We start from the raw sequence: 18,646 nt of genomic DNA on the forward strand, positions 1-18,646 counted from the left end.
TCAAGTTACCGTGCCCGGGTGATAGCAATGTGAAGTTTTGTGCCAGTGTTATGCGGTGTCATTCTACAGAGCAGCCTTGTCCTAAAGCACTAATAACCTCCCTGGAAACCAGAGTGATTTGCTTAAGAGACATCTAAATGGTTTAATACTTGTTGAACACTTATTTCATTTGCAACTTCATATTTAGAGAACCTCTAACCATCTTATGAATCACATTATACCTTTGGTTCAGCTAAGAGCCCCTGGTAGGAGCAGATCCATGGGTCTTACCATGGAAATTCTGCATAGGTTTTTAAATATAAGATTGTACTTTTTGAGCTGCCTAAGAGGTGTGGGATTCGAGTACGGGACAAGGACACACACAGCTAGCGACTGATCTCCTCATTTTAGCATCTGCGGGGAAATAGGAATATCTGTATAAGGAAATAACCAAACTGTGCGAGCAGACACAGAGTTTGTGGGCAAGCGATGCCCAGGGAGATGGTTAAAGAGAGAGACGTGTCAGTGAAAAGGTTTCCTGGAGGATGCTGCTTTTGGAAAGCATGAGGATCGCAGATGAAAGATGCAGCTTGTGGGCACAATATATTGATAAGGCCACAGAGTTTAGGAATAGAGAAGAAAGATGATGAACTGGCAACAGAAAAAAAAAGAAAAGCTATTAAAAAAAGAGAGGAGCATGAGGGTGGGGGGAGGCAGCCAGAAGTGAGGAGGTCTTTAAGTCAGAGACCGCAGGGAGTGACAGGAATGGGGATGAAGAAGATTCCTGGACTGAAGGAGAGATGGAAAGGACTGAGACCTGCTGAGGACAAGGTGATGCAATGCCGGTGGCTTTATAAAGGAGCTGGAGGAAGCTGTTGCAGATGGCTGTACTTATGGCTGTACACTGCAGATCCAGACTAGGGCTCAGCACATCTGTTTCTAGAAAATCCAGGAAGAGGCTATGGCTCCAGAGCTGTCAAAGAAACCGCACTTCTGCAAAGGATCCTCGACCTCCCTACGTTGCTCTAGGCCTGGAACAGAGCAAGGGGAAATCTCTTCACACAGATCAACCAAAAATCAGCCCACCAAAAATAAGCATCCAAAGGGGAGAAGAGAGGCTCCATGAGATCCACCGGGGACTTCTCTGTGGCTGTCGATTGTACGGTGGAAGATGCTCGGTACCGGGGTGAGGCACGGCAAGAAAGAAGGACAAGAGGTGGACCATCTGCTGCAGCTTTGACCATGGGCTCTTATGCATCACTTCCCAGCTGAATTATCATGGGTTTTGTCCAGATGCTGAGAGCAGACAAAGACAAAGCAGATGTTAGAGGCCAGAATAAGAACAGCTGGGTCCTCTGCACAGCATTATGATGGGAAGGGGGCAGTGGTAGAGAAAGAAGAGTGCAACAAAAGGGGGAAAAGTGGCCTATACTGGACCACCACAAACACCACCTTGCCTACCATCCTGCAGCTGGCCAGAGAAACATGGGATCTTTAGGGACCACAGTGAACCCCCTCCAGGAAAAGTGCCGAGGGTGTAGAGAGGGCTTCTGGCTGGAGGAAGGGTGGTCGTGTGGGGGGGTCAGGAGCAAAAGGGAAGGCCCCATAGAGGAAGCTGAGAGGGAAGATGAATAGAAGATGCAAAATAAATAGGACTCTGAGCCCTGGAGAAGGCAAAATAGATGAGACTTAGTGATCTGACTAAGTGATACAGAAGGGGAACAGGAGGAGCTCAGCCGCAGGGACTGATGCAGCTGTGGTAGCAGTAATCTCGGGGTGCTGGCAGGAGAGGTGACAACTAACATCCCACAGGACCAAACAATAGAGGAAATCAGAGAAGCTGAACGTGTCCATGCACTTCAGCGGGGGGAAGAGTCGCACTGCTGGAGGTGATGTGGCAGGCACTGGGGCAGTGGGGAGCAGACAGAAGTGAGAGGCTGAGCGATGTGAGGAAGTCAGATTTTCGATTCTCCGAGGAAAGACTTGGTGAAAGAGGACAAAGGCCTCAGTGGCAAGCGGTAGGAGGAGGAGAAGAATAGCCTCGACAGCACTGGCTGGAGATGGGCAAACAATCAGTTGGCAGAAAGTTTGCCCCTTCTTATTGCAATGTGCACGTGCATCACTTGCATTTCCCGTGTTTGCAGTGAGAATCACTCATCCACCACTGAAATGCCGCTGTATCTGGTGTGACACCCGGCAACTCTGTAGACAGCCCACCACGCTGGTGCACTGGCATAGGAAGGAGAGAGCACCTTTTGCCATTGAGACTCCCGGGGGATATCTTAGGGAGGTAGGAGAGAGAGAGAGAAGAATCAGTTGATGATAGCCCAAAAGATGATATCCAGAAGTACCAGAGCAGCTTCTCTGTGGAGCTCACAAAGAGGTGGGGGGCTAGGCAGGGGATCACTTTAAAGGCAATGAGAAAATCACAGCGTTAAAATATAAATGAGCAAGAAAGGCAGTGGTCTTGGATGCCGTTGAACTGCCCCTAGTCCCCAAGAAGCAAACAAGTGCATGAAGCGGCACCGGTTTGCAGTTATGTTCCCTTATCTTTGGGCAACTTTCTGCAAGGCAGGGGCTCTCTGGCTTCAGCTGGAGACAGCCTCCCCAAAAGCCAAACATTCAGCCAAGGCACATCCTGGCCCTTTATCGCTGCTCAGAGGACCAGGGATGGTGTAAAAGCACCTACTTTGGCTCTGCCCTGGTAGCAAATCATCCCAACACTAGCTGTCCCTTGCACTCATTAAACCATCCGGGTGCAGGGCAAAATGCAGTCCCGCTGCACGGTTACTGTATGTGCTGGTCTAGTCTGACCCACAAGCCTAGTCTGATAATAAACCAGGACTGAAGAAGGCCCCTCCCCATCCTTGCCAAAGAGGCGCTGAGGACCTCAGCGCCGAGCACTGGGAGCGTGCTGTGCATTGCAGCGGAGGCTCCCAGGGCGCTGCGCCAGCGCGATGGACTCAGGCCCAGCCCCACCTTTGGAGTGAAATTGCGCTGGGGTGGGAGTCAGGGACTGGGGTGCCCGGTCTGCCACTGACCTGCCAAGTGCCCTGGGCAAGTCACCTCATCTTTTCCAGTGTTTGGTTATTTAGATTGACACGGCTTTTGAATTGGGCCAACTGTGTAGCTGGGAGAGCTGTTGAAGAAGCCCTTGGGTATCAAGTCCCCTTCTTTAGGTTGTAGCTGTGTTGGTCTAAGGACGTAGGCGCACACAGTTCTTTGGGCAAATCCGATATCTTTTATTAGACCAACTCAAATAGGTGGAAACATTCTTCTTTGCAAGTTTTTGGGTACAAACACCCTTCTTCAGGCTGAGGAAGCGTCTGCAGTTGCTCTGTGCTCTTCTTGACACGTGGGTCCAACACTCCCGTGCTATGCAGACTGGCAGCCGTTTGCAGCAGGGACGTCTCTCACTAAGTGTTCAGTCAGCCTCTGACCAAGTAGGTTGTTGCCTATAGAAGCTCTTTGCTCTCTAAACCAGTTAGTCTCTAAGGTGCCACCCTGCCTCGTTTCAGACTGACGTGACCAAGCAACCTCTCTACAAAGTGTTTGTATAGCTGATAGTGCAGTGGATGACATTTCGGTGGAAGCCGAGGGGTGCTTCTGTACCACAAGTGGAAGCAATAACATTATTTCCATTCTGCCACGCACGTCCAAATCTGCACAGCAAGCCACTGGAAGAGCTAAAACCAGAACCCGGGAGTCCTGGTTCACAGCTTCCTATTAGGATTGTACTGTTCTGTCAACACACTCCCAACTGTGACCATCCTTTCTCTAATTCTGCAAATCCTGTTAGTCCCGGTGGGTTCTGGAAGTACGGAGTGTGTGAAGATAAGAAAATTACAATTTAAGAAGTTAAAACCAGCATTTCAGTCCTTATAACAGTGGTGGAGGAGAACTGGGGCTGTTCTAAGTTTTTTTCTGAATCAGATCCAGTATCAGTTCAGCATCTGAATCTTTTACTTTCTCTGAACCAGCTCACCTATCCTCAGTTAAAAGTGCCTGTGGGTGTGTCTGCACGTGCATTTACTGTGCAGTAACTTACTGCAGTTCTTACGCCAGCGTCTACACGTGCAGGCGTTACAGTGCAGTAACGCTGTGTGTGGACTGACTTGGGGCTCAAGTTAGTCCCGAGTCAGTCCACACACACACACACGGTTACCGCATTGTAAGGCGTCTACACGTGCCTTACTGCACAGTAACTACTCAGGCGTAAATTTAAGTCGGTGTAAATAAGTTGGTGTAAGTCACCATAGTTACTGCACACTACGGGCGTGCACGTGTAGATATGCACCTGTACCGCATGGTAATTTTCAGTTACCTAAGTTACTGCGCAGTAACTGCATGTGTAGACGCGCCCTAGATGTTGTAATTGTGATGGAGCTGCGCATCCATAGCTGTCAGGCATATCAGCGTTAGCGTAGGAGTAAAGAGCTATGTAAGGAAGGAACCTATCGGTAGATAGTATTGCACAAAGGCTGCAGTCCCCAGTCCTTGTAGTCATCGTCCAAGGTCCTATCCAGTCCTGTCTGTCCACCTTAAGGGAATTTGAACCAAGAAAAAATGGACTCTGCATCCTGACAGTGTCTCATGTTATAAACCGAAGAGAGAAGTCATCCTCATAAGAACGCCTCTCTTATTCTCCATCCTTTAGTCTGACTAATCTCTCTCATCCTCCAAATGCTGCTTGCGCCTTGTCTCAGAATAACTTCTCAGATTAAAAAGACACTGTCAATTGAAAAATGAACGCAAAGCAGTGTCAGATGCAGCACTCCCGTCTGCCAGGCTGCAGGCTTTTACATTCCCCTTCCCCCATTCGAAGGTTATTTCTTTCTACCTTGTTACTGTGCAACTCCCACGGGCAGGAGGCTGCAGGGCTAGAAGGGCAATCTCCTCCTCCCACGGGTCTCAGACAGGACACGGACTATTTTAAAAGCATTGGGAGAGGCACAAAACATGCACAGCAACTACGGGGATTCTTTAAACGTAATCAGCCACATGTGAGGCACGATCCAAAGTTTGCTGAAATCCTTGGGACTCTTCCCAATGATTTTAGCGGCCCTGGGCAGAACCCCCATATTAAACAAGCTGAAAATAGAGAACAATATTTTCCCACTTGCTGGTTTAGATGATGGTGATGTTTAGGGGTTACTAGTCCTGGCAGAAGATGAAATTTTTTCCCAGACACGCAGTTGGTTTCCTGTGTTGACGGTGTCTCTTTGAAAGGCTGCATCTCACCTACTTAGCAAGAGTTTTTCTTGGTCCCCACATGAACAAAACTCTACTGTGAGCATCTGAGACACGAGTAGTTACTCTGGCTTGACACTGGCTTAACTGAAGCTGCCAGAATTTACCACCATACCCGAGTTGGGTTTTAGAGTCCTTAAAATACACGTGATGATCTTATGAAAGCGAAAGGCTGGTGTGGGCGTGCAGTCAGGATGGGCTGTGTGTGTGACTGGGTGTCTAGACCTGGGGGTCTCTGCTCAGAGCCGTCTCTGTTGAGCATCCCAGGTCAGAGCAGGGGCCGTGACTCCGCGTGCCACGTGCGCTAGATGATGTTAATTGGCTTCTGCTTCCTTCTCCTGCAGCTGCAGCACCGAGTCTGCCATCGAGTCCCCATCCAAGGGACCATGTGACCGGGGGAAAGCCGATCTCTCATCTCCAGAGGACAGCAATCAGTCTACCGAGATTCCCATGGCAACGCAGACATGGAACAAGCCAAATAATGAGACACCTGGCGATGCTCAACCTGCAGCAAGTGTAAGGAAAAAACATCCGGCTCCCCCTGGCCAGGTGGCTTTGGCCGGGTGCTTGCGACTGTTAGACCTGTAATCTGGTAGGAGTCAGAAAGACGTGGACTAAGTGGATTTTTGAGGCTGGGAATGAATGTCCAAAGCAAATTCACACCTCTCAGACAGCGTCAAAAGCAGATTTTTCTGCTGCACTGTTTTGCGTTTGACTTCTGGCCCCTGGAAAATTTGAGAGCAATCTTCTAGTACCGTACTATGAGCCCCCTTGCATGCCAAAGGGCCGGGAATGCCCATACTGCTTCTCGGCCGAGCTCAGCAGCACTGCTGCCCAATCCCTCCTGCCTTGCCCACACCAAACCCCAGCACCGAGGCAGTGTCGCTGCCTTAAAGCAGCTCAGGATGCTTGCCAAATCGCACATCCGAGAGAGCAAGCTGCACTGCTGAGATGCACCCCGTGGGCATCTTGGCAGCCCGGCACACAGGCCGCGTGGCCCTGCCACAGCATGTCCAGAAGCAACCTCCCAAATGCCCCACATTTGGACAAGTCCCTGGTCCAAGGAGCACTCCAGACAAGGAGGCAAAATGGCCTGGTATCACCCAGCAGAGGAGGGTTTGCGAGCCAGGTGTCTGCCCTCCAGGCTGTTATCCTCTTGCCCAGCCTCCAGCGCTTTGCTGTGAGCTTCTGCAGCAGCAGGACCAGGCTTTGCTGTGACTTCAGGCAGCAGCTGGCAGGGTGCCCCTCGCTCAGCTTTTAACTCCCCCACCCTGTTCCTTCCCAGCTTTGAAGCCCCTTGTCTGTGTTGCAGAGCTCGAGCCCCAGCGGCCGCAGATCAAGCTCGGACATGGCCCATGAGGCAGCCGAGTGTGCCAAGGCCCAGCGGGAGTGCCGCCTGCGGCCTCACTTCAGTGACCCCATGCCCGCCGATGCCGTGAAGAGGAAACAGCTGGAGCTGAAGATTGCTGCTGCTGCTCGGCAGCACGCGCACAAGCGACGGCAGGAGAGAGACACAGGTACCCGCACACCTGGCCTGGCTCTGCCTGCTCTTGCTTGCCCTTGGGTGAACTGGAAGGGGGCCCTGCTCCCTCTGCAGAGGAGCCAAGCAGGAGGATGAGCCAGAGGTTGGTCCCCGCTGAACTGGCATCAGGCTGGACTGATGCCATTACTGCAGAGAGGTTACTTTGGGGTGACTCAGCCACACATACAGCGGGAATCAGGCTGGTGCCATCTGATGTGCTGTCTCCGTCCCCCCGCATGCTCGGTCCAGATGCTTGTGCATAGCAGGAGGGGGATGCAGTGATATACTCCTGCGCTCTTAGCCTGCCACAGCTGCCAAAAGGGCTGTGAGGCAGCTGGGCACAAATTAGGACCTCACAGGCTGCCAACAGCTGCCAGCTAGGGAAGATGCAGAGGTGGCAGGAAGTCAGTCCCAGTGCTGCGTCCCACTCTGGGGAGGACTTGCCCCGGAGGATGAGTGGATGAGCTGAGAGTTGATCCCAGCTCTCATTTTTGTGATTCATGAAACAAGGGGAGGTGTTTCTGCGCTAGGACAATGCCCCAGGACACCCCGTTGTCTCTGCCTCCCTCCCCGTCCCGTCGCCCGCTCAGCACTTGGTTATGGCTCATGGCCTCATGGGGTATTTTTCAAAGTACGTGCAGAGGGTGGTGTGAATCAGGGGATATGTAACACAAGTGGAGCTCTCTGGATGAACATGCCCCGAGGAGCTGACCTTTCTGCAATGCAGCACAGCAAGTCCGACATCAGAGGGCGATTTATGGCCGAGGCCACCTGAGTGACAGCCCAGAGGATCCCGGTCTCTGTGGCTTGGGTGCTCCCAGGTCGGTCCACAGTGTGGTAGCGAGGAGGATGGGGGCATGGCTCCTCTCTAAAGGGGAGATGGGGGTGGAAAGGCTGGGAGGGGCCAGAGTCTACCATGCAAACTCTTCTCGAAGGCTGTCACGACTTCTGTTTATTCCCAGGTCCCGTGGTGGCCAAAGCCAACGTGGGCCACGGCTGCAGCTTCGACGAGAGCAGCTACATGCTGAGCAGCTCCCTGCGATCCAAGCACCGCTGGAGCAACGTCAGTAGCCTGAGCGCCGACAGCGGCATCGCCAGTAGGAGCGACGACAAGGACGACGACCCTGCCAGGACCAGCTCGGCAGAGGTGGAGCGGGCGGACAGCGGCATCGACCAGGCTTCGGCCAGGAAATGGAAGAGCAGAGCCTCCGAGACGCTGAGCTCCCTGCAGGCCTGGGAGGCGCACAGGCCCTGCACCGACTGCGGGGAGAGGGATTTCCCGGCGGAGACAGATGCCCAGAACCACAACAAGAGACGGGCCAACCTGTGCGAGAAGTGCCTGAAGCGCAGGACCGAGCGGAAGGAGTCGATCCTGGAGTTTGTCAACACGGAGGCCAGCTACGGCGAGGACCTGCGGATCATCAAGGAGGAGTTTTACCTGCCCATGCAGGCAGCTGGGCTGCTGACCCAGGAGCAGCTGCTGGGCGTGTTCAGCAACATCCAGGAGCTGATCGACCTCAACGAGAACTTCCTGGAGATACTGCAGGAGGAGATCGACCAGGCCTTTGATCAGGTACGGGCCCTGCGTTCGGCTTCACGCCCCCTCCGAGCAATAGGGGCTAGCCACTAGCCACAAGTCACGTCACTAATGGGGAGTGCTCAAGCGGGTCCCACCCCTGGGATGCGGATGCTCCCAGTAGTCACTTTATATCTCTGGGCCGCTGCTGTTGATCATTATACCTTTCCTTGGTTGTGACAGAGCAGCGCTGGTTTACATCTGCTGAGGATCTGGCCTCGTGTGCCTCAGTTGACCCATCTGTGAAGTGGGTGTAAGGAGACATATACATTGTGAGTCATGGGGCGGGTGGCAAGGCTCCCTTACCAGGAGTGAATGCAAACCTAGATTTTTAGCTGGTTAAGTTGGGTCAACTCCCCTTCAGTCAGTGAAGCCGTGCGGATTTGGCCTCACTGAGGATTGGGTGTGTTGCCTTTCGGCTCAGGGAGAAGTGGGCTCCTCGTCTTGCCAGGGGTCACGCAAATGAAGACAGAAGACACTGAGCGCTAACACCGCACGCACCGGCGGGATCGGGTCTGGCGGGCAGAGTTCGGCACGGCAGGACAGCTCCCCGCCCCCTTGTGTTATGCAGATCCCTGCACTTTGATTGGCTCTTTGGCTCTCATTGGGCTCAATACCAGAAGGTTATTTTTAATAACTACGCAGCATGCACATCCCTGCGCTGGCATGGCTGTCAGCCCTTATTAGTCAATCAGTGTCAAGGGATTTGCATAATCCCTTTATGGTTATCTATCCACAACTGTGCTGCGTCTCTGCAAATCCTTCTAGTCCAATTTGCTCCGTAGCTCCTTCCTCTCTGACTGGCTTTGACTTTCCGGGCACCGAAAAACCTTGTCATAGTTTCTCACTTATCCCCAGAGGAAGCAGGAAGACGTGCCAGGGAGAAGAGGCAGCTTTGGCAATGCGTCCATCCAGATGTGGGTCTCATCCTACCACTGTTAGCCAATATTCAAGGTCTTGCGCATTGTTTCTGGGAAGAGAAGGATTTGATGATGGGGTGGGGTAGCATCTCAGTGCCAAGGATGTACAAGGCCCAGTTGCTGTATGCACAATAGGATGCAAATAGCAGGACATGGTTTCTTGCACCCGGTTCCTCACCTGTTTCCAGTGGCTCTATCCAGGAGCTTTCTTCTCCTCCTCTACCTCCTTCCCAATCTCATGCTCCAAGGGCTTCTCTGCCTGTATATGGGGCTTCCTCGCTGCCTTCCCCTGGCAGCACCTATTGCTTCTCTCCGGGACCCACAGCTGCATCAAACACTCAGCTCCCTCACCCCTGTTTTGCTCTGAGTCTGTACTTTGCAAGCAGACTCCAGCCAAAACTCCCCGTTAGACTCATGATCAACCCTGCAGGTGACCTGTGCTTTGAGCAGTGGGGAATCTGTTCCATAAAGAAACTGAATGGTATTCGGTATTGATCCTGCATGAAGGGCCACTGTGATATTCAGCGACCGCAGGGAAATCTCACTCAGGCCTCAACCTCTTACCAGGTTGAACGTAGGAATCAACCTCATGCTCGCAACAGTCATGTCGGGGAAGTGAAAAATAACATGAGAAAATGGGAAATGAAGATGTAGACAGGTTCCCCCATCTCTAGTGGAGCCAAGACTAGAGGAGGATCCCCTGGGGGAATGAGCTGGCATAACCTAAACCTTGCTGCCTGGATCACAGGCCCATGCACTGCATGGCCCAGTGTGGAGAAGGCTGCATGGAGGCCAGCAGGGGCACGGGACCCTGGTTTAGGGAGGCTGGCAAGGGCTGCGCTTGTGCAGGGCACTTGAAATGGAAGCTGCAGAAACCCCTGGCAAGTGCCATTGCACAGCAAGGTGAAGGCAGTAGGGTTCGGCAGTGAGCCCCGTGCCCCCCAAAGGGGCATCACCATGCAGAGGGAATAGGCAGGGGTTAGTCCAGGGGCCTGTGATCAGAGTGAAGACAAGGAGCATGTGGATGCATAGGTCTCTTCCCAAAAGTGCCTGCAGCTTGGGGTGCAGGGGAGCCAGCTCCTCAGTCACTCCTTGCCACAACACGGATAGGCCATGGGGCTCATTCAGCAAGTGATGCCTGCGACTGTGAAAGCAAGGGACCAGCTGGTCCCCTTTAATGTACAGGGCTGTGTGGTCGCCCCCTCGGGCACAGCCCAGGGCAGTCACTACTGCACGGCAGCAGAGGAGCTCCCCATGCCCATGGCAGTGATTCTGGCACCAAGCAAAAAATGAATCCAGGCCACCAGGCAGCAGGGAAGGGGCAGACGACCAGTGCAGACTCCTTTCTGCTAAGGAAACACAAGCCCCCTATTGCCCATTGTAGCTAAGGGTCCCTGCAGCCCACACTTATTAGACCACGCCACATCTACACCTTCACCAAGCCTGACAGCTTCCAGCTGCAGCAATGCATTGGGGATCCCTGGGCCGATGGCCAAGAGCAGGGGAACAGCTACAAACCGCTGCCTGTTTTGTCACCCACATGCCCCATTGCCCTCTCTCCCCTTCTCTACAGCACCCTGTGCTAAAAGGGGATGCAGAGCTACTGCTGAAGCCATCGCTGCAGGCCACTTGTTATGCAAACACCTGAGCCAGGCATTACCACGGCACTGTATTCTCATTGCTGTCCTCATTTGATTGCTCGTGCACAGGGTTAAAATACCAGGAAACTCGTTTTTATGCAACCATCAAAGGTGCCCACGTAGCCCAGGGAACAGCCGGTCCCAGTAGCTCCAAACAGCACAAAACCAGTTAGGCTCCTGAGCGGGTGGAGGAGTTGCACTCAGTCACTGCCCATTTTTCGTGAACACTTGCAATGCCATGTGGGCTCTGCCGTGCCAGTTCATTATGCTCGGGGACCTGACCGAGACCAGCTCCTTGTTTTACATGGGTCACCTCACGGCTCTCAGAGACTGCTGACACTGCATTTAAGCTGCTCACCTAGAGGAGGACGGATTGCCCATTGCCACCCGCTCAAGCCACTGGATCCCCTCGTGTCAGGGAGGCAAGTGGGCTCAGAGGGAGTCCTGCATGCATCCTCCATGGGCAAGGGAGGGAGAGCCTGGCAGAGGCTGACAAGGAACAGAGCCGAGGCAGGAGCTAATGCAGAGACAAGAGAAATGGGCAGGACTATTTGGTGAGGAAATGATCACATCTGGGCCTCCTGCTGTCGGTAGTGCTTGTTCTCCAAGCTCCGTCTAGGAAGATCGAGCTCTCCATAATGACAGTGCCTGTCCTGTTTCTCTCTGCATGTGCAAAAATATTGCTGGGGCACTTCCTTGGGTCTGAGTTTCCTTGTGTAGGAAGGGTCCTTTGCAGTCCAGGGAAAAGGGCCCAGGTTTTCAAGCATTCGGCAGCTCATGAGCTAGGCTCAACGTGCACAGATGAGCTCCATTGAAAACCTGGCCCCTGGAACCGTATGCATGAGACCAAGAAGGCAATGGGACCGCCAGGATCATAAGCACAGTACCTGGCAGCAAGTGCACGTTGTGCCAAGCCCCTAGCTTAGCTGGACCCACTTGTGTGCCCTTCTCTCATCAACTGACCGCAGCAGCTGCCATGTGTGCTTGCAGGGTGACGACGATCTGATGACCGTGTGCATTGGTGAGATATTCCTGGAGTTTGTCAACATGCTGCCTGCCTTCCAGACCTACTGTCTCCAGCAGTCGTCCTCCGTGAACATGCTCAACGCCCTGGAGAAGGAGAAAGAGCTGCTCAGGTGAGCGAGGCTGGGCCTATACATCTAGGCTTTGTGAACGGGGTATGCTGGAAAGCACCTGCCTCGGACGCTAGCATGCGCTTTCCCTCTGCGGAGCTGGGAGAGAGGCGAATCTGACTCCCTTTGCTTGGGAACTAGCAATAAAACATACTGCGTAAGAGCACGGTATTAGTATTAATCTCTGATGCAAATGGGTGTAGCTGCATGCAAGTCCCTGGAGCTCGGTCAGTCCAGGATCAGGCTCTACCCACGTTATAATGATGGCTCCCTTGAACACTGCTGTGATTGCATTTCATGGTGGCTAGATACACACCATAACCTGGCATGATCTGCAGCTGTAGATGGTCAAGCCTGGTCTTGGGATCAATGTCCAGCATATCTTAGTGCCATGCCTATGGGTAGATCTAGAATTTGGAAAAGTTGGGGTGCAGAAAGCGAGGTGCATCATCATGTATAAAACGACACGCATTTTTCTCCAGTTAAAAATAAACTAATAGGCTCAGGGCTGTATTTTGCAGTTTAAGATTGAAGCAAACAAAAAGTAGCGTCATTGGAACGAGTTAAAAACAATGCAGGGCTGTGAAATAGGAGCAGCGAACAGAGAGCAGGACGGCAGAACAAAGGCTACCTGGATGTGTGCAACATCGCCTGTTTTGAAGGAGAGAGGGTTGTTAACACCTGTGGAATAGAGGTTTAGAAAGGATCAGGGAGATGACAGTGAGCCATGAAGTGAAGTGACTCCCTCAGCCCTTCCTGACAAGAAATGCTGCTGCCACAGCCAGGCAGGTGTTTTCAAGCTGTAGGTGGAGCAGGAATCAAAGCACGGGGTGCAAGTGCATTCCCCTTGGATCCTCCCCTGGCCACACTTGTTATTTTGCATGCTGTTTTTCACCATGTGCTACCAGCAGCGTCGCTCCATTATTCTTCCCTTTTCACCTCCCTGCAGAATATTCCTCAACGTTTCCCAGAACGACAACACAGCACTGCGGCGCATGAACCTGAGGTCCTTTCTGATGGCTCCTTTGCAGAGAGTCACCAAATACCCGCTTCTGCTCAGTCGCATCATCAAAGCCACCATCGAGTATCACCCGGATCACGGCAGCCTGCGGGAAGCCAAGTGCCGCATTGAGTCGCACCTGGAGCACATCAACATGAAAACCAAGCAAGAAGGGAACTCGTGGACCCTGCGCTCCTTCCGCCAGGATAGCAAGAAGAGGAGGGAGGTCATCAACATTGAGATGAGGGAAACCGCCATCAAAACCATGACCTGGCTGCGGGAGGAGACGCGCTTCGTGATGGAGGGGTCTCTGCAGCTGGCCCAGCCGCCGGACGGCCAGTGGGTCAAAAAGGGCAGCAAGACCTTGAAGTTTCAGAACATGCAGGTGCTTCTCATGGTCAACATGAAGCGAGCGTCCGAGTCCAGCCTGGAGTCTGCCGAGCTGGGACCGGTGAAAGATGCGGTGCTGGTGCTCATCAGGGACAAGAATAACGGGAAGTTCAGTTTGCTCAGGGAGCCCTTGCGGCTGAGTAACTGCGTCGTCTCCGCAGATCCCGACTGCGACGACACGTTTGAACTCATTGAGATCAGGCGGGAGGCCTTTGTGTTCCGGGACAGTGACAGGGCACGGACTCACCACTGGTTCAGGCAGATCAGGAGGTATTCGAGAGAGCTGGGCTCTTGGAAGAAGCGCCGTAATGCTCTGCCCAACATCATGATAAGCACATCCCATAGCCGGCCTTGAAAACTTGGGAAAGACTCATGTTGGGAAGGACTTGGCTAAGCCAGCCAGACCTGCACAGAAACATTGCCAGGCCAAGTAACCTCTAGTGCAATTCCCTCAAAGTCAGCGGAGTTAAACTAGGGGTGAGTTTGGTCCAACAAGGCCGATCATTTGCAAACAGGCTGGGAACCAGATGTTACAGCCTCACCTTGGAGTCCAGCAAGACTGACTAGCGGCCTAGTTGAGACCGACTTGCTTATGAGGAACAGGCTCCTTGCGAAGATCAGTTCCCTGGAAAAAGCATAACTTGTTAACAGCACATGAAAGGAAAAGTTGTAATACACATTGCATGATGATGCTGAAGAACTGCCCTGGACAATGTGAGAGAGGTTTCCGATGTTGCACATATTTCATCAGCGTTAAGTAAAAAGCCAGGTTCAGTATTACTGAATGAGAGAGGAAGTTTGGACACGATCATGACCTCATTTGACTGGTTCCCAGCCTCTCTAGCACAAATTCTATTTCATAGTTGATACCTCTACGGCCAATGAAAGATTTATTGTTAAAGAAATAAATCATTTTTTTTCATCTCTAACCGCAACCAAGTAGATGCAGAATCTCATGCATGTGAAAAAACAAAAAGGGTGGACAAAAAAAAATACACGAAGAGACCAATCTCTCTTACACACATGCACACTCTCCAAAGTACCTATAGGACCCTGAAAAAAAGAGCAATATCCCTTTATTAAAACCATCAGATTTTTAAGTGACCTCTTTAGAGACATCATTTCAGACGGGTGGAAAATAAAGCATCACCCGAAATGTTTCAGGACTGTGGGTATGTAAATAAGGCCCCGCTACCACTTCTGGTGAACTTAGATGTCTGTGATTATTTAAAATGATGTAATCTAGTGTATCTCAGAATTTAAAAAGGAACACTTTACATTGTACTGTAGATCAACAACATAAAGTGGTTTAATACTTACCCTCTGATGACTCTAGATCAGTGTTCTGCTTACATTTTGGGTCCATTTTGTTTTCTAGAGGTAACGTTTCGCTGGTCACGGGACGAATTTAGATGAGTGGGGAAACGTGCATCTCTCTTTGGCCTCACCTGAGAAAAATTCAAGTGCTTCCAACTGAGGCGGTAGGAAATTTCTCCTAGCATGGCTGTCCCATCTGGCCTCAACAGTCATGTTACACTCACTGTTGCTAGACAGCTTTAGATCGGCGTAAACCTTTCCACTGCATATCGGTTCTGAACGTGTTCCTTAATCTCATGAAAGTTGTCTAGCTCACGAGCTGAGAGCGCAGAAGTAAGAGCTGTCAGGAAAAAAAAAGAGGGAGAAAGGGGGGCACACAACAGGAAATACCTCTACTTCAATTGGCATCAACAGCACATAGGTTGCTCTAACTTAGACACTGGTTAGCGAAAGTGTAAGTAGGCTGAATGGTGCCAAGAGATTTTAACTTGTAGCACCTTCTGCACGTGGTCTCGTGTGCTGAGTCAGCAAGGTAAATCAGTGCACTGACACGCCGTGACGGTCAGGGTGCAGACACACGACATCAAGCGTGCCTGGACTGTGGTTCAATGCATCTCAGACTGCAACCCAGAGAGGGCCTCTCCCTAGAAAACGGGTTGAGGTCAGAGCTGCTCCACAGTAGGTTGTGCCCAGAGGTGAATCCCACCAAGGTCTGCACACAAGATACATGCTTGTGTAGTCCTCCTTTGACAGATGATGTCACTGGAGATGTATATTAAGGCAGTCCTGCAGAGTTGTAAGTGCAGCCTTCGGTCTGCCAAAGCCTGGCCTTTCCGGAGCTGAACAACCGTGCAGAACCCAGAGATTGCTCCATCAGACTGTTTGCTACGGCTGCTGAGACATTACCTTCCACCCTGGCGACTGATCTAAACAGCCTGCAGGTCGGTATTTTTGGTCAACTTGCACTGCTTTGCATATTTTGTGCATTTCAAGAACCGTTTTCATGGTTGTGTGCGTCTGTAGGAGGGGCAATTGTCCGAGTCCTTCTGAGTCATTATAAACACATGCCAGGGATGGATGGATCATAGAAAATGAGGGTGGGAAGGGACCTCAGGAGGTCACATCTAGTCCAGCCCCCTGCTCAAAGCAGGACCAGCCCCAACTAAATCATCCCAGCCAAGGCTCGGTCTAGCCAGGTCTTCAAAACCTCCAAGCACAGAGATTGCACTGCCTCTGGGTAACCTGTTCCAGTGCTTTACTACCCTCCTTGTGAAAAAGTTTTTCCTAATTTCCAATCTAAACTTCCCTTGCTGCAACTTGAGCCCATTGCCCCTTTTTCCTTTGCTGCCCCTCGAGCCCATTGCCACGTTGGCTTCACCTGCCACCACTGAGAACAGTCCAGTCGCATCCTCTCTGGATACTTTGGGTCACGAGCTGCCTTTAGCGATTGCTCTTCTGTTGTGGCACCAAAGCAAATCCATTTTCTCTATTATTTCCCCAATCGGGTTATTAGTTTTTTCTTACTGTTGTTAGAACTAGAACTACTATCATGTTGTTTTAAAAGGTAGGACTGTTGTGGACACCCCTATCAAACCGCAGTAGCACAGGTCATGTTATAGCAACCAGACTTGCCCTTTCAGCTGCTGGGAACAGACTTAAGAAGCTTCTCCAGGGAGGAAGCTCATTAAAGAAGGATCTGAACATTGCACCAGATGCTTCCCACTTCAGCTACCTGACTTGTATTCAGAAGCTGAGCTGGTTCTCCGCATTAAGATCAGGGCGAGCAGCCGGAAGTAGCTCTTAATAACATCCAACGCTTGCAAATTGGACGTTTAGCTCCTGCTCACTGCACATTCTGCAGTCAATTTAGTGTGGGTTTGAGGTGGTCGAACATGCAGTTTGTTCAGGGCAGGACCATGATTTTCACCACTTCCAAGGATTCATTCGAAATTCAAGTCATTAGCATAGTCTCCTCAGTGGCCAAGGTTTCGGCAGATAGTACCGAAGTCATTTGAGATGCTTCAGTTCCCGTGTCATTTGTGCACACACTTCATCTAAGGGCTAGAGGTTTGTCCTGTATCCTGTCCCTGCAAGCGGCAATGGTACCTGTATAAGAGTGCCCTTGGAGATGCCCATGCATCCTTCTTCTCTACGTATATTTATAGTAGCCACAAGTTCCAAGACAATGCTGCAATATGAAGACAAGCTGGATAATAAAACCACATAGAGTTGGAGACCCCCATTCTCAAACACCATCCTTAAAAATCTTTTCTGATCTCATTTTACCGGGGGGACGACTGCATCTCACTTCGACAGCTGGAAAGCTGCAGGGAGCCAACACAATTGTGGCTGAGGACATCTATTATAGTACCAACATGATAGATACCTGGCAAAGTGCCCTGGACTCCTCTCCTGTGGTAGCCTGATCCTTTCAATTAGGCTGAAACTACCCCTGCTGTTTAAAGGGCATTTAAGCAATAATTTATATGCTCCTAAAAGCATGGAGTAAATGTCGGATGCATTGCTAGGTGAGGTTTTGGGTTGTTTTTTTAAATCAATTGGTAGTCGCAGCCCAACAGACGTTTGTTAAAGATTTTTTTTTTCCTCAAGTATGAAACACAGCAGCCCAATCTGAGCAGAGACCGGCTAGTCTCCTTCCCTTAAGGAGAAAGCAATAGGCGGGCAGCAAGTCCACTTTCCCTCCAGTAAAGGAAATCACTAGACTGCTCCCTCACTTGGTTACCCCTATTGGCAGCCTTCCTACAAGATGATGGGAGTTGGGGATCTCAGGAGCGCCAGGCTGCTGTCAGGTGGTGTTCAGGGCTGGAAAAAGCTGCACAGCCTGGAAGGCTTCAGCTTCTCTCTCCGATGCGATGATTTTTCTCCATAATGATCTGCAGTCAAAGCTAAGATGTGGCTTTTTGAATAACTGAGCATCTTTGAATTCCTTTCTGTTAGGAGGGGCTATTGTCAGAAGAGCCAGTCACTTTAAATAGGAAGAGCCTTGCAGAACAATTTGCATTGATATCTGCCAGGTGTGCCACATTAGGGAGATTTGAGTTTCATGGGAGGAGTCCTGTCTGATCCTTGTAAAAGAGGCATTTCTCTTCTAAATAAGACAGAGCCTGTCCTCAATATCATATCATGGGATTGCTTTTTGGGTAGAAACAATAGCGTTAATGCTCTCCAAGTCATGTAGGGACACTTCTTCCTAAAAAAAACAAAAATAGTCAGTCATGGAGCATGGCAAGTCTTTTGACAGCCAGCTACATTAACTACAGGAACCAACAGATGACAAGGTTGACAGGCTTATGTTTTGAATTTATCTTTAATGTGTATGTGCTCAGCTGCTTGCCAGCTTTTAACTTATAGGTGTTGAAAAGGAGCCTGTGTAGGGATTAATCTCTGCAGTGTCAAACCTCTTCATTTTAGGGAAACTTCCTATGGTGCAAGGAAGACGAGCTATGAGCAAGGCAGCAGATTTCTAGTCTCAGGAGACGCATTGTAAACGCTACCTTTGAATCTAGATCCATGTAATGAAACCATCACTAGCTCAACAGCACCTGCCTGCCTCTTACTCCGGAGCCTGAGAAAAAAGTTACAGATATGGAAAAGTACTCAGGTTTAACAACCCGGACAAGAAGCTGCTAGAATTCACAGCATTAGATGAAGGCTTTATACAAGCCAACAAGGTGAACAGCATTTGCTCCAGACAGAAAGTGCTGGAGCCTTTCCAGTGGTGAGAGACTCTTCGTAGCAATGTAGGACATGTTTTTCCCTCTTCCAGAAATGTACTGTTAAGAGAGAGATTTGAAAAACGGGAGGATACTCCCCTTCCATTCAGGGAGCTTTTGCTTCAGGAAACAACACAGCAAATAAATTACAGAGCAAACCCTGAGTGCCACACTTGTTAGTGCTC

The 18,646-nt window shown here is 50.9% G+C and overlaps 1 protein-coding gene across 1 annotated transcript in view; it reads left to right on the forward strand.

Annotated features, from left to right (window-relative positions):
• Nucleotides 1-14,734, forward strand: part of LOC102572906 (uncharacterized) — a 64,672-nt gene extending 49,938 nt beyond the window's left edge. Inside the window, exons 4-8 of the mRNA XM_006264515.4 lie at nt 5,574-5,745; nt 6,542-6,746; nt 7,714-8,324; nt 11,878-12,023; nt 12,970-14,734. Coding sequence (XP_006264577.3) covers nt 5,574-5,745; nt 6,542-6,746; nt 7,714-8,324; nt 11,878-12,023; nt 12,970-13,765 — 1,930 coding nt within the window. The 3' untranslated portion in view covers nt 13,766-14,734. The remainder of the gene's footprint in view (nt 1-5,573; nt 5,746-6,541; nt 6,747-7,713; nt 8,325-11,877; nt 12,024-12,969) is intronic.
• The last annotated feature ends 3,912 nt before the right edge of the window (nt 14,735-18,646 follow it).

Source organism: Alligator mississippiensis, chromosome 4 (genome assembly GCF_030867095.1).
Source record: "Alligator mississippiensis isolate rAllMis1 chromosome 4, rAllMis1, whole genome shotgun sequence".
NCBI lineage: Eukaryota > Metazoa > Chordata > Crocodylia > Alligatoridae > Alligator > Alligator mississippiensis.